This window comes from Nyctereutes procyonoides, unplaced genomic scaffold (genome assembly GCF_905146905.1).
Source record: "Nyctereutes procyonoides isolate TBG_1078 unplaced genomic scaffold, NYPRO_anot_genome, whole genome shotgun sequence".
Lineage (NCBI taxonomy): Eukaryota > Metazoa > Chordata > Mammalia > Carnivora > Canidae > Nyctereutes > Nyctereutes procyonoides.
The window spans coordinates 69,752,105-69,768,670 of NW_026575052.1; the positions used below are offsets into that span (position 1 = coordinate 69,752,105).

Consider the following 16,566-nt stretch of genomic DNA (forward strand, 5'->3'; position numbering starts at 1 on the left):
TGGAGGCTCCAAAGAACACTTACCTGCACTATCCGTGTGGCTCTTACTGGCTGTGGTTTTCATCATTTTCTCGCTGAATAAAAGAAAAAGAGAGTCAGCTATACAGTTTTCAAAATGCCTCCTTTTTTCCCCCTTCCATTCACTATTCGAAGCAATTAGCAGCAGCTAGTGATGGTATCAAGCAATGAGGGTATTTTAGCATCAGCATCACTATTGGCCGGGATGGAAGAGGCTTCCCAGGTGTGCATCTGACACTGCTGGTGGAATGCAGCTGAGCAGCGCTCATGACTTTCAGATGAGGTGGACGTGGAGACAAGTGGATGGCGCTTGCAGGCACTGCGCAGTGGTCCATGAAGCCACATGCACTGGGAAGCCCATTTCCCCTTCTTGGGCCAAAGTGTGACCTTCGGCCAAGAATTACAAGAAGGAAAAACAAACAAACAAACCATGATTCATAGAGATGGTAATATTTTCAGCCTTGAAATGATTACAAGAAAACGAATTTCAATGAATGAATTATCTTAATGATTAAAGAGAAACAGATTGAATTATTTTCATTGGTTTGCTTTCTTCTTTTTACCTAGATGCATCTTTGCTATTACTTGTAATGGGCCCTTTAAAAAGCGCAGACTGAACCAGGCCAGTTAAACTGGCAATCTGTTTCTCCATGGCTTGCATCCTCTCTCTGTAAAACAAGAGAATTGTTTGTTAAAGCTATATTGACTTTCAGACTGGTTTGTCTAGGTGAATGATCACCTGAGGGTTATAAAATGTACCACCTAGTTGGCTGCCAAAGTTCACCCCATCCTGGTTCCGGGGAATGTGAAAAGCCTGCAGATCCCTGCTGAGTTCCAGATTCGATGATTAGAGTTTAATATTAACCCAATGATCTCACTGAAAAAACACCAGAAAGATGAGTGAGCACAGGCCTCCCGGAAAACTGAGAAGTGCTTCCTTCTGAAATAATTGCTTGCCCGGAGTGTTCTTGCGACTTTCTGCCCTGCATTCGCAATTTTGTCTCTGGTGTCAGCGGTGTCCTAGGCCAGCTGTGGCCTGGTGGCACAGACTTCCAAGCGGTACTCATCAGCTGGGAGGCCGTTGCCTGGTTTCAGTGTCAGTGATGGAGATGTTTGTGGAGTGTGGAGTAATAATTGTTTCATAGCCCAAGAGCAACGCAAATGAATGTCTCTTAAGAAAAAATATGATTGGAATCAATGTCTGGCTGTCATAGGAACCTTAACCTGGGGACTTCTACAGAATCAAGCAGGAAGACAAACATCCCTGACAATTTGACCATCTCAAGACAAATGAAAAATCCTCAGTGATGCACCATGCACAGATACTGTGCCTCTCTGTTCAGGGCTCGCTGCTGCTACATCACAAATAGTCTGGCTTTTGAAATAGGTTCACATTTCTATACCCTGGACAATAGCAATTTCACAGTATTACCATTATTTTCACCACATGATAAAAACATTACCACAACAAAGTGACCTCTCCCCGCTAAGGATGAATGGGCAGTGCAGAGGTCACTGCATGTGAATTCGATTATACACATGTGGTAGTTTCAAGCAATACAAGGGACAGAGCTGTGAACGGTTTGAATAGTGCAGGTACCTCAGCTGCCAACGTACCCCATAGCAGGGGTCATAGCAGGTGTCAGCTTGAGACAGAGAAGTGACCCCACTCCTCACTGCGGGTCTACACCCCATGTGCCCCTGGTAGTGTTAGCAATGGTGATTCCTGTACTACAAACAGTATATTCATATTCATACACCGTGGCTTTTAAACACAAGCCAACTTCTTTATCTGGTATCCAGTGGGAAAAATCACGGTGGACTATTCCTTCACCAGAAAAAAAAAATAACTGGTTAAGTTGGACTAAATGACTGATGATGTATCTGTAAGTCTGTACAATCAAGAGGATTTTCAAGGGTAATTTTGTCCATACACAATCTTTTGGCCTTGTGTTTTTGCCTTGGGAGTATAACCCTTAGTGCTTTATGAAACACTGAGCTTAATTTCACAATTATAAGTTTCTGGCTTCAGAATTCCAGGCATTTTCTTTATTTTAAAATGGATGGTTCTGTCACAATACTGAGTTTCTTGGATGGAAGTCATGCAGGCTGAATAGTTATTGGTTGTAAACACAGTAAGGAAAAAATACCCAACTGGAGAGTTAATAGTATGATTTCTTTGTTCTACTGGTGTGGAGAGAAGAAATCACACATAGAGATTCCATGGAGTGACTTTCCAGTTGTTTCCAGGCAGAGTAATGAAGGCTTAACTTCCGAGCTGCCAAGCATTTTGAGTCTTACCTGGGCTTTTGGCCTCCTCTCTGCCATAAGACAGTGCATGTGCCAAACAGAGAACTTAGTACGAAATCCCAATCAGGAAATCAGGTTAGTAAACATCCAGTAGAAATCCCAAGTTTATCAGACCCAAGGGGCAAAGAAAAGATGGTGGTGGGTGATCATGCCACTTGCCATGTGGGGGACATAAACTTAGACAAATGGTTTTTTGGGAAATGAATGACACCCAGCAGATGTGCTGAGCACCCGAAGAAAGTTGTCTAGTGCCCCCCATCCTTCCCACAGTAATGCTGGAGTCAAGCACATGACTCTGAGTGGAAGTGCGTTCAGACCTCCTTGACATGGTACTAGTTCACTGCTTTTACTCAATCCTAGGCAAATGCAAAGGAACCCTTCCTTCCTTCCTTCTTTAAGTGGCAGCTTTGGTTAGGAAGTGGCTTAAAGGAGTCTGTGAAGCTAGAGGGTAGATAGGAAGGCACAGTGACCACCGATCCAGATACAGATGAGAGCAATGTTGAGAAATAGGTAAGGCAATGACTGCAGAGATTAAATGAGAATCTGACAGGCAGAAATGACAGAAGGGATTCCAACATAGGCTCTGATTAGGGTTTAATCAGTGTTCTTTCTGAGGCTCTCTCCGGTCAACAGCTTTCATTACCTGATTTAACAAAGGAGGGCGGCAGCATTAAAAACCAAGCAAAGCACCTGAAACATTCCAGGTTCAGAACACTGCCCTTCAGTGGCCTCATCACCATGTAATAAGTGCAGGATGTCACAGCACTGGTTGGGTCCTCTCCACACAGGCTTCCACAGGGCTTCATACATGCCTTTGGCCTTTTCCTTGGCTCAATGGGTACTTGGCTTCTCACTGGGCTTCCCCCAGACAGGTTTTAGGATGCAGAGAAATAACACCCACATAACACTCCACTCTTCCTTACCCATCAGACACGATGTGGACATAATCACAGAACTGCCTGGGATAAGAGTTTGGATGCTTTGGAGCAAAGCTCTCTACTCGGTCCTGTACACACATACTTGGCTCTCTATCTCTGAGGACGATTGTGAACGCTTCTAGAGTGGCCTCCTATGGGCTACGTCATTGGTGTGGCCACCAAGAAGGAGACATGATCTGTCAGAGCCTTGAGAGTTTAGAAGACTTGAGCCTGATGGCTGAGGAGGAGCAATTCTCTGCCATTGTCCAGGAACAGTGGGGCCTCACGTGACCAAGGCACCGCATGCACGTGTTCCACTGCCTTGGCCAAAACCACTTTACAAAAATACAATTCTTTTGACACATGGTAATGAGAAAACTTTTTCCCTCCTATTTAATCATCAAAGTGTTTCTGGTTTCAGGATTCATTTGAGGGAGATTATCTGATTTATAAATTCATAAATAAGATTGTCTTTCCATTTCATGGTTGGTAATCTGGAAACAATTTTATGGTTTAACTAAATTACAGCAACTGGAAACTTATGCAGCCTTCTCCCATGATGAAATGTTATGAAGTATGTTTTAATGTGAAAAGGAAAAAAGAGAAATGCACTGGAAGACGAGAAATTAAATATGACCCTGTCATTTTACTGCAGTGGCAACTCTGCATGATAACCATCGGAATATTAAAGGTGCTGAAGCCAATTCTTGCCAATATTGCTTGGCTTAAGGAATTACAGAACTGGTATAATTACTGTTGAAAAGATGGTTTAAAAGTGATTTCATAAACCATTTTGTATCATTGCATAAACCATATTTATGTGATTAGTATGTAATGGTTAACTAGTCATTTAGTGCCATAAGTCAGTCTGGCTGAATGCATCTTCTTGGGGCCCAAGCATAATATTAATAAAAAAAAAATTCAAGTCCAACCCAGGCAAAGTGCTGATTTCAGGATTTAAATTCCCTCTGCTACAACCAGCTTTCCTTGCAAGCCCGAGTCCACCCGTGCTGAGGCAAAGCCCAGACTGCATGGTCTGCTCTCTGTCTTCGGAGTACAAAGAGGGAAAAGTGTCTGCATTTGGGGGCCTATTTTTTAGCCAATAACCCCATTTATCCTACTTTTGACTTCAAAAGTTTTCACCTTCAACATTTGACTTAGGGACTTGTCTTTGTGCTGACTGAAGCCTCATTAAACCTGAATTAAGTCCTTATCATTGTATATTGAAGTAAATGAATGGCTATTAAAAAACAAGCCAACTAATTCTTCTATAATGAAACCCTAAGGATATGTTTTTAAGTACCAAAAGAAGTGTCAGGGAGCTGAGGGAAACCGGTCAGCCAAGCTGATGTGATCAGCCCCAGTCGGGGCACTCACCTTCTGAACCAGTTACCAATGCTGAAACCCACTGGTGCAGGATGGTCAGGCACAAGGACAGTAACGGGGGCTGGCCGTCCAGAGTGCTAACGGGGTGGGGAGTGCACATCAATTCATTTCTAGTGCGGATATTTTGTGATTATTTTTTGTGCAGTTCCTGCTCATTCCTTGTCATCTCTCCCCAGAAAGTCATAAACAACAAGCCATCAATCAATGTTATAGAGCATGTGCTAGGCACAGAACAAGCTGTTGTGGACACAGCAGTGAAGAAAGTATCATCATTCCTTTCTCAAAGTTCCCCTCTCTTTTTTTTTTTTTTGGTTTCTGGGAGAAATCTAAGTGAACTAAAACCCTTTAGTCTTGGCAGTGCATTTTCCAGAATTGAATAGTGAATAGGCTTAAAGCGAGGCTATGCCCTTGTTTGCTCATGCCCTGATTCTCTGGTATGGCGGGGGGGTTGGGGGGGAAACCAAAGTAATTAAAGTCACTGTTTTCAGAGGAGTTCAACTGAACACTGGAATTCCAATGATCTGAATTTGTGGTAAAGCTTCAAATAGGACTCTGAGCAGCAAACTTTCTATTTCTGCCCGATGTTAACCTATTGGTGAAAGAACTAGAAACCTTCCTCCAAAAACTCCCAATAAATTTAACTTCTCATTGAAATGTCTAGATTTATTGAGGAGATAGTGATAGCGTTGGCAGTAACTGCAATGCGCTGTTGTAAGATCATTGTTGTACCATCGTATGTAACCATGTCTGGCAATTTTTCTTGTCCGTAGGAGAAAACTAGATACAGAGGGTCACGAAGAACTGTTGTGTATAAATAACACTGACCTTGAAGGCTGCTTATCTCTCCTCCTGTCTTCTGCTCATGGAGAAGGAAGACTGGGTATGTTCTGTGTTTCCTATTACTGCTTCAATCCATTGTTCTGTCCGACCTTTCAACATTGTCATGCTTCTAAACTCTGGGCTTCCTCATCTGTAAATGCCCTACTGGCATCTCGGATATTCACATGTCCTTGGATGACTTCAGCATGGGAATCTGGCCTCCTGTCTGACACATTTCAGTTCATTATCTCTTATAGCTTCCACATCTGCTTAGGCAACCCTTTCAAAAGTTGGCCATTACAGATCCTCAGCTCTTCTTCACAGACATACTCTGACCTTCAATTCTTACTCAGTATGGTTTCACTGTCTAGATCTGAGAGTCCAGCTTTCCCCCAAGTCAAGAAAGAAACAAAGACCAAAGCAAAGGCCTTCACCTGGAATGCTCTGGATTTTACTTGTGGCCATGAAGATATACATGTCTAATGATGCCAATGAAGAAACAGGCAAAAATAGAGCCCCATTTACAAGGATCTAGGGGGGAGGGAAACTATTTCTAATCTTCCTTCATAAATTCACTGAGGCAAAGAAAATGAAGGTTCATGATGAGATGTGGGGAAAGAATGCTGTGGGAATGATGGTATTCCCTGAATTATATAGTTTTTCACAGATTAGCTTGCAATTGATGCCGTTTACCCGAAAGCACCCAGGTGACATTTGATTGCCAGTGACTTCAGTGATTGCTACTGAGCATGAGCACTGTGCAGGAGGCAGAGAAAGAGCAAGTGCAAAGTCCCAGAGGTAGGAAAGGCCAAACAAGTTCAAAGGCAGGAAACCAGTGAACAAGGAGCTTGGGACAGGTTACATAAAAGGCTGAATGAACTCTCAGCAAGTGGAGGAAACAGGGCCTTCAAAGGCTTCCACCTCTCGTTAAACAGAGGTGCCAGTTTTCTTATGCCCAGTACTCCAAGAGTACTGTGTCTGAAATGCTGCTAGACTTAAAAGTCTAGAATTACATAATTTTCTGGTTGGAAGAAACTTATTCAGGTTTTCATTCCATTCTGGTTTAGTGATTTTGACAAGCAAAAAATAAATAAATAAAATAAAAGAGGGCGTGGCAAGCCCAGCAGTTCGGGCCCAGCATGTCGGGCTAAGCTCGGCCGCACCCAGTTTCCCTGGAGCACAATCATCCCTTGCCCATGTGCCAACTGCATTCTTGCCCAGCACAGCAAATGCGCCTGGGAGTTCTCCAGGTAGTCTTTAATCTAATACACAACATGCTTTATGGGCAGGCTGTTCTGGCTGGAACCAGAATACAGTCCAAAGCCAGGCATGAGGACACACAGTCTCTCAGATCCAAATGGCCAGATCCACTGGCCCTGCAGAAAGGAGCCACTACTCCTTCCTCTTATTTATAGAACTTTCCAGTTCACTTTCCTGTTTATACCCATGTTCATTTAAGTTGCACAGAACCATTGAGAGGTCACACTATCATCCTCCTGCTACAGCAAAGGGAGTGGAGGCTTAGCAAGGTGGGGGCTCTCTGAAGGGCACTCACTGGTTCACCTGCAAACCCCCACATCTAGAGCTCTGAGCTGCATGGCTCTGAGCTGCCTCACATAGTGACTCACCACTGGGGAGAGGCACTCCATTTCCCAGATGAGAACCTTCACTCCCCAGGACGAGCCTACACCCTGGTTTATGAAATCACTTACTTTGCATTTTCTTTCTCTTCCCTGGGGGTAATTTTTCATATTCATGCCCTGGAAGTGACATCTCAGATTTTGTACAGGTACAAACCAGTATAAATAGCCCGTTCATTCATGTTCCAGCTACCTGACTGGGGGCCTGTAATTTACCTTCCAACAAGAGATGGTGTTGGAGGTGATGGAGAGATGGTCTCTTGAGTGGTCCTTTGGGAGCTATGCAAATATGCTCTCCACTCCCACCTGCTTTTGATCTGTAAAATCTTGGCATGAACTCAAAAGATAATGACTCAGGAAAAAGAAGGAAGATATTTCTTATAGTTGGCCTCCCTTGGGTCTTTTTGTATTTTGTCTTCTTAGCTATTTGTGTTTATTGGAGGAGTTAGAGACATACTGTTTTTATTACAAAGACAAAAAAATACTGAAACAGTTTGATAGTGATAACATCATTTGGCTGGAGAAGCTCCAGACACTGGGCCTTTGGGAAATCTCCTGTCTGTTTCTCCTGTAAAGTCAGCGATTAGCACAGCGGCCTCTAAGACCCCTCCTTCAACTCTGAAGATGGACAGAGAGGGAGAGGAAGCATTTACTAGTTATGTCAGTTGGCCATACATGAATGTGGTGGACAATCCAGTCTTTTTAAGACCTGCAATTTTTGCAAGTTTGAATAATTCTTAGGTCTGATGATTTTTGCATCACTTCATTCATGAAAAATAAACTCCAAAAATTCAAGTAAAGACAAGTGTTAAAGTCTCCGTGATCTCCACCAGACAGAAGGACAACGGGTCACAAGAGAAGCTAAAATGTGGTCTGGACATCCTGAGGACTCAGGATTATCCAGCTCCTGGGGCCATCGGGCTACTGAAAGGACCCCCATCTTCAGGCTGGGTCACAGCCACACTGACTCTACATTCAGCTGCTTTTGCCATAGTTTAAGGAGGCTGAACCTGTCTCCAAACATTTATTCCTCTTCTCTTTGAAAGGGGATTATCTGAATCACACAGTATTTAGGTTACTCTGGCTTTGCCTCTGGTTTCAGACCTAAGGCATCTGACTGACAGCACCTCGTGAATATTCAAAGGAGATACAGGGGTGCATTTTAATTTCATCTAATTAGTGACAGATGATGGCTTTCCCTTTTGAGAAATTGGTTTGCTTAAAGTAACACAGACCTTGTGACATCCATTCCACTGGTATTTTTGATAGGATATCCCTTGTGTGAGAGCAGAGCTATCTTCATAAATTTGTCAGTTGGTTAAGTATCATGTTTACCAGTCAGCTCTTGCCTGAATCCGGCAGCCTGAGGAATGACAAGCAAATATTACTTAACCGTGAAGTTATATTCCTGTGCATGAAGGGATAATTCAATTTATTGGCACTGATTTGACTTCTGAGACATCATATCTGGATGCCATTTCTATAGTACCTTAATGGGAGAAATAGAGCAAATTTAGAGGATAAAGATCAGTCTGTCTTTCCAAATGGTATCTCTTTATTTCATTGTGTATATCCCTTCAACTGCAGTCCATCCCGGCATTCTCATGAAAGCTCCCAGACCAGCACAAGTTCGGGAAAAGTGCTTTTTTTTTTTTTCTGAATTCATAGCAATTACTATCTATATCGCTTCTTTTGAATTAATTATGTATAAGCAGTCCCCAAATTATGACGGTCTTGTCACTGAAAAGTTTACTTGTACTTTCATTGTTTAGAACTTGGAATAAATGGTGGTTAGATTGCCAGCTGGCCCATGGAAGCCTCTTTAACCTACAGCGTATTATTAGTGGTATCATTGTTCTTCATTGTCTTCAAGAAATACGTGTCCTGACTTTCTAGCTGGACGTGGAGATGTGGAGGACAGATCCCACCCCCCCCAACCCTGGAGCTCCAGCCTCAGGGAGAGACACTTTTCCTTCTTAGTGACCTGGCACGGCATCCTCCCTGCTCTCAGCTTCGCTAGGAGACGGTGTCACTCTCAGGTGACAAGAGGAGCATCTCTGGGCATCACCCCTGAATGAAATCCTACTCTTGTGGTTGTTCCTATGAAATAGTTTTTAGTCTGCATCTCAGAAGCTTCCTGTGCTCAACCATGGGATTGCATATATGTTTGACTCATGCTGTTAATGTTTTATGACTGTCTTCCCAGTTTATATCCTTGTGCGTGGGGACCACAGCTATGTTTCTTTGTGCGCCGTAAAGCATCCAGTTCACAGCTCAGCACTTAAGAGGGGCTCAATAAACATTTATTGATCCATAATTAGAGCAACATGGTAAAGCAATTCAGACAAGAGTTGAATCAGTCAGGCACAGTTAGGCATCAAAACAGATGACCTAACACCATCAGCTCTACCTGGTTAGGTATCTTTGTCATCAATCCTACAGCTCAGGTGCCTTTAAAAAGATGCCCTAATCCTGGCTTGTCTTTTTGCTCCTGGTCCCAAGAAGAGATGCAATTCTAACTGCTCTCCTGAAATGGCTTTTAAAGTAGCTCTGATAATCTAAACATTCTAATTTGGATCTTTAAACCCAGCTAATTCTGGTCTCTGTTCACACTTAGTTTTATTCTCTCCACACCCCCCACCTGTTCCACGTTCTTCCTGGTGCTATACTTGACAATTTGTCTCCTTGCTTCTTTAGGAACAATCCTTGTCCTAGCCATCTCTCCGTATGGATCTCTGTTTAGTAGCATGGAGTAGAGTGCTTTGTGCAAAGTAGGAACGCTCAAGCGCTCACCATATGGAACACTTGGCACTTAATCACAATGAGTTGTTCTCTCCCACGAGGTAGGTGTTATTATTATAATACCTATTTTACAGATAAGCAAACTGAGAGCAGAGATGCAGTAACTTGTCAAAGGTCTCAGCTGCTACCAAGTGTTAGAACTGGGAATTGAACCCAGGCAGTCTGGCTTTGGACTTGACGTTCATAAACACTGCACATTGCTGCCTCTCAATTAATGGTTGATCTCAGATGATTGAATCAGAGGTAATAACCGCAAGTTCTCACAGTAATGAAGTTGCTTTACCAAGAGGTAAAGGGCAGATTTGGGGTAATGATTGTTAAGATCCACATTTTATGAATGTGACAAGTGACACTATTCGAGTGGGGTACTCTTTCATTTCTCTACTTCATTAAGTAGAAAAAGTCCAACGTTCTTTTAGAGTGGTGCTTCTCAAACAGAGGCATTTTGTATCCACCCCCTTCCCCCCCCCCCGCAGGGGGTACATTTGACAATGTCTGGAGACATTTTGATTGTCATGGCTAGGGCAGGGTTGGGCAGAGTTTGCTCCAGGCATCTGGTGGGGTAGAAGCTGGAGACACCACTAAGCATCCTTCAAAGCAGAGAGCCCCTCTGCCCGGCAAACACAAATTATCCAGCCCAAAATAGCAGTAAGTGCAGAAGTTAAGAAACCTTGTTCTAGAAAGAGCCCAAGTTTATCCACTTAGGAGGTCTCTGATGTGGCTTACTTTTGACTACGCATTCAGAAAAAGGAAAAAAATAATAATTAATTTTAGGATAAAGTATAGGTCTGCCAGTCACCGTGAACGTCTTTCAACAATATAATCTGAATTTAAACTTTCATTCAACTGATTGTTCAATCAAGTGATGCATCCCACCCCTCAAAGCTACCAACGCAATAACACATAATCCTTCTCAAATAAGAAAGTGATGGGAAATGATTAACAACAGACACAAACTACCAGTTAGCATGCAGGCCTCTCCCCTCCCCCATACACAGAAGCTTCCTTCCTCTTTCAAGTGCCCAGGACAGGGACCTCTGCATCTGTCAATCTGGGGAATTCTTAGAAATCACAACGGGATCGCCTATGGCTTTTCTTCCTCCAAATACAGGTGCCTAGGCAAGGCAAGAATTTACTCCCCAGTGGGTTCTTGACTCATTTTTTGGAATTTAGCTATTGTAAGTGTAGAATGGTGTAAAAATACGATTTCAGTTCAAGCTTACCACGTCTTGAAAAATATTACACAAGGAGGGATCTGTCACACATTTGGGAAGGGAGCTACCAGTCACTTTGCAACAAGCAGTCTTGAATTTCGATATTTTACATTATAGGATCCAAGCTATAAATAGAAAGTTGCAAAACATAAATGTCCTAGATTTTTACAATTCTTAAGGGCTGTTTTATGTGCCATGAATAGAAATAACGATGCTGTTTAATGAAGAAATTTTATAACCTAGGGAAGACAGAGCCTCAGATACTGAGTCATCTGTCACATACTGTCCCCTGCCCACGGCACTCCCCCATTGCTACGTGGACCATTCTCTTGGGGTCCCGGCTGAAGGGAAGTCATGTGGATAAAGCCACCTTCTCACTTGAGATCATTTTCTTCCTAAAAGTTCAGGTATGAGAATTGCTATCTTGAAAGTCAAGTGGCTATGATCTGCTCCTCTACCCCCCAAATCCATGGCTATCTTGGGAGGAGAGCCAAACCTTCGCCTAGGTTCTACTACCTACATGATTTTTTCCCCCAGATCTTCTATATATAATTTGTCATCACTAGATGCTTTGTGGAAACATCTTTGTAAGAAAAGAGAAGCCAAATGCTTTAGATCAGACATACGACTAAATACAAGGACCACGATGAAATTACTTCATCTTTAACTCTTCATTTTCAAGTCAATAGAGAGGTTATAAAATCATGTTTTTAAGAAAGAAAGAAAGAAAGAAAGAAAGAAAGAAAGAAAGAAAGAAAGAAAGAAAGACAGGCTACCACTGGAGGTTTCCTAAGTACTGATGGGAAAGAAAGAATTTTTCTTTCTGATTTCAAACATCCTGCAGCTATTCGGGCTATTTCTTCTAAACAGCCCCAGAATCCAGCAGAGCCCAAAAGAAAGCATCGCTACAGATTTTTCAGTCCTCCCCCTGTGTTTTTGTAGCTTCACATCTTAGATGCAAAGTTTCACTTGAGAGTTTCATAGAAAAAGCACTCTCAAGATTTATTTGCTGTTTAATATTATGAAGTGGCGACAGAATTTGGTTTGGCACTTTATAGGACTCTGCCCTCACGAAGGTAGACTTTTAGGGGCTGAACTCTTCAAATACACAAATTAAATGTATCTAAGGTAACAGCACGGTATAGGCACAAGCAATGGGCTGTAATTTTGTGCTTCAATAACTGTTTTAGGAGCTCTTGTTTTTAAAAATTTCTCTTTGACACAGTACTCACATTCATTTTTCAGAAATAAAATCTTCAAAAATGTTCTTTCTTTCCCCACTGCTACATAATTGTGCTAATATACTAGCTAGGGCAGTTATATTTTAAATGGCCTGTATATATTTAGCAGCATAATTATGCAAATGCTACCATGTTTATGACTGTAAATATCCTTCAGGAGCGGTTACTTAGCATCTAGTCCTGAAACAAGTTCTGAAGAATTCTGGCTGAAATGCTCAGAATTCACCTCTAAATTTACTTCTCTGCTGGGCAAAGATGTGGCTCACAGGTCTCCCTCATGTGGCAAAAGATTGCACGGTGGTAAAAGGTATGGATTCTTTAATAAATAATCTTTTTAAAAATTGGGTTGATGATAATACGTAAATGATACTGTCCTTTTGGCAAGAAAAAGGGAAGAGTGGTTTTAATAACGTGCTGAGTCACTGAATATCCAGATCTTATTTCTCGCATCCCTTCTGAATTCACAGATGACAACAGGTAAAATGCTTAACCTCTTTCAGACTCAATTTCTTTGACTAGATTTTTATGATTATAATGATTATGTTGGCTTCCTTCAACCAATTCAGGCTAGAGAAATTCCCTCTCATAAAATTAGCTTTCCTCTTAAGTACGTTGGAGGGCTTTTATTAAATGGACTGGGCTGGTAAATTACACCAAAAAAGTGTATATTAAAAGAGAAATTTAAATACTCAGAGTGTCTCATTTGCTATAAAAATTTTGCTGATTTCAGTACCACTCCTGAATGAGTATTAAATTGAAACCATTCTATTCTTATGCAAATTCATGCTTTATTACCTTAGAGGACAGACAGTGACACATTCTTTCCATTTCCCAAGGCCAGATGAGAAAGCAAAATTGCACTCCATATGGAAAAACCCAAATTGCCAATTCAAACGGTTAAAACTTGAGCCACTCACTCCTTTTCATGAGCTCCTGGTCTTTTTGTCCAAATGGTTTCTGCTGATCACAATTTTCTTGCTATTTGTTCAGACTGACACTAATGATGACAATGCGAGACCCATGTTCTGCAGGCTCGCAATGACCGCAGCGAGCATGTCTGCCCCCCTTTGGCACAGCGATTGGCCTGCTTCACCTGACCCCCACCAATTCACAAACTCTTTGCAGACCAAGATGGCCTTTGATCCTACTCCGTGGCTTCTGCAGCATCTGCAGGGCGTGCTGCACGGGCTGGGGCTTAGCCAACATCTGTTCCCTGGGTTTCACTCTGCAGAGCAGCCCTCAACCACGCAAAGGCACAGACCACCCTCGGCTGCCCGCACCCCCTTACCTGGTCTCTCTGTCTTTGGGTATCGTAGCAGTGCTGTAGGCAAACACTTGCTTCTCCACTAGAGGAGGGCCGAAGTCCACAATGCTGGCTAATCCTGGAGTGGTCCGTGGCTTTTCAATATACACCAAGGTGCCTGGCTCCTTTTTGAAGGTCTGGCGGCTAGGAGAGGCCCGATCTGGCTGCAAGGTGTGAGGGGGTCCGTGGGCGTTATGGTGGGCATGCATGTCTACCATTCTCAGGTCGCTGACTCTGTGAGGAGAGGCGGGGGGTGTTTTGGAGCCTAGGGTAGGCAGGTGGCTCTCTGGATACTTCCTTGATTTCTGTCTGTACAGTGACTGCTCCATATGCATCTCTGCTTGCAAAGAAGGGTTGCAGTAAGCACTGGCCGAGCGAATTGCTGTGCGGTGATATGCGATGATGTGGTCAGGGACGTCCAGCGGGTGCCCACCGTGGGAAGAGGCTATGCTCATCCGCCCCTCGTGATAAAGGTAAGGATCAGTATAGAAGCCCTCATTTCGGTACATTGCGATGTTCTTGCCACTCATGTCTTCATCCGGCTTTACATCTCTTCTTTCCAAAATGGCACTGGGGCTGGGTGAGATGGACCTGGAGACTGGCAGGCTGGAGAGTCTGTCCCTGGGGATGGTGGCATTGCCGGGAACAACCATGGGGCGCGTGCCCCCATAAGGAATTCTGGATGGGGAAGGAGGCATGGAATGGGGCACAGGAGTGGATGGTGGAGAATTTGGAATGGCGTGAGGTGGATGAGCTGTGGATCCAGGTCGGGAGGCACCAGGGCCATCTCCTCTCGCATAAACAATTTCTCTCTGCATCTGAAAATAAAACGAGAAGTTAGAAAATCTACTTTGATATTTATGTTTTTAGAGATGGCTCATTGTGACAGTGTGGCCTTCCTGCTGCAACGGGCTAAACGGCCCCTCCTTCTGCAGCACGTCCACACTAATCTCTGGAACCTTATGTGTCCAGAGGGACTCTGCGATGTTCCTTTTTAAGAATATTGAGATATGAAGATTATCCTGGACTATCCAGATGGACCTAATGCCACCACACTACAGAGTGAGGAAGGGGTCAGCGTCAGGGAAGGAGGTGTGAGAACAGAAGCGGGATCAGAGAGAGAGGCTGAAATGCTCCGCCACTGATTGTGCAGATGGAAGAAGGGCCTAGGAGCTGAGGGATGCAGGTAGTTTCGAAAAACTGGAAAAGGCAAGGAAATGGATTCTCCCCTGAAGCTTCCAGAGGGAATGTGGTGCTGCTAACACTTTGATATTGGCCTTTGAAACCCATTCTGGACTTCTGATGGCTACAACTGTAAAGTAATGAGTTTGTGATGTTTTAAGCCACTCAGTATGTAGTAGTTTGTTGCAGCAACCACAAGAAACACCCAATAAAGAGCTCAACATTGTGAGGTTTGGGGGGAAAGTAGTGCAGTGGTTTACATTTTGGGGGGTCATAGCTTCTTTAAGATACTTAATAAATGTGGATCTAATGTTATCAAAGTGCTAAAATTGTATTTTCTAAAATTTCTCCTGAGCATATTTTTCTAATATTAGGCCTGGAAAATAGTAAGCATCTTTCCTATTTTTCCAAGCAGATACAATCTAGGGACATGGCCAGAGAGGGTAAGAAGATGCACAGAGAAAGCTTGGAAGTAAGTTTCATTCATTAATTCGCCAACGCTTTCCCTGAGCCTAGGAAAAACCAGCTCCAAGAAGTTGGGAGAAAATAATGGTCTAGGAGATAAGAATGCAATTGGAGGCAAAACTCATAGTGGGGAGGACAGGGAAAAAAGAGGGAAGAGAATTTCAGGCACAGCAGAGAGAGGGAATCCTCAGAAAGACCCTCTGGGGCTGCCATGTGATGGGGAGCCTGATGGAGTAGTCCGTGAGAAGCTGGCTACTTCTTGCCCAGGCAGCAGTGACTTCTAGGCTGTGTCATTCCCATACAGTTCAAGAGAGTGAGGACTCCCACTGGGTCTTCCATTAGCTCTCCTTTGGAAGAAATAATGACTAAAGAATCAATGACTCAAGAATCATAGACACAGAGAACATACTGGTGGTTGACAGAGGCAGGACACTGCGGTTGACTGAAATGGATGAAGGGGGTCTAAAGTGTAAACTGAGGTTACAAAATAAATGTCATGGGGATATAATGTACAGCATGGTGACTATAATTAATAATACTGTATTGTATATCTGAAAGTTGCTAGGGGAGTAGATTTTTTTTGAATGAGTAACAAATAGAATATGTTTATTAGCAACTTAATATTTAATTTGGATGTGGAGGCTGAACAGGCTTTCTTTTTGGAATTTACATATTTTTAACTTTTATTTTAATTTAAAACATTTTTTAGTTTTATTTAAACTCAATTTGCCAACATAAAGTATAACACCCAGTGCTCATCTCATCGTCCTCCTTAATGCCCATCACCCAGTTAGTTACCCTATCCTCTCATCCACTTCCCCTTCTGCAACCCTTTGTTTCTCAGAGTTAGGAGTCTCTCATGGTTTGTATTCTCTAATTTTTCCCCACTCAGTTCCCCCACCCACCTCCTTTATGGTCCCTTTCACTATTTCTTATATTCCACACAAGAAAAAGTGTGTAACTATATATGGTAATGGATGTTAACTGGGCTTATTGTGGTGATCATGTGCAATCTGTACAAATATTAAATCAGTATGTTGTACAGCTGAAACTAATATAATGTTATATGTCAATTATATCTCAATAAATAAAAGAATCAAGTTAATGGGGCAAAGGGAAACTAATTTGCAATTTCACTACTGTATGTAGCAAGGGGCAGAACACAAAAATACAGATTAATTCAAAATATGAGTATGTGATACTTTTTTTTTTGGATAAAACCCCAGAGGGTAATCACGAAGTCTCTGAGATTCTCCAAATGGCTACAAGA

The 16,566-nt window shown here is 42.8% G+C and overlaps 1 protein-coding gene across 22 annotated transcripts in view; it reads right to left on the reverse strand.

Annotated features, from left to right (window-relative positions):
• Positions 1 to 16,566, reverse strand: part of KIAA1217 (KIAA1217 ortholog) — a 465,513-nt gene that overhangs the window by 45,484 nt on the left and 403,463 nt on the right. For 17 of the 22 annotated variants that reach the window (XM_055331014.1, XM_055331029.1, XM_055331028.1 and 14 more), the window contains 3 exons: positions 13,635 to 14,467; positions 581 to 685; positions 24 to 73 (listed from right to left, as the gene is read on the reverse strand). In XM_055331014.1, the coding sequence (XP_055186989.1) occupies positions 24 to 73; positions 581 to 685; positions 13,635 to 14,467 (988 nt within the window). The remainder of the gene's footprint in view (positions 1 to 23; positions 74 to 580; positions 686 to 13,634; positions 14,468 to 16,566) is intronic. The other 5 variants (XM_055331027.1, XM_055331013.1, XM_055331012.1 and 2 more) reach the window with 1 other exon arrangement.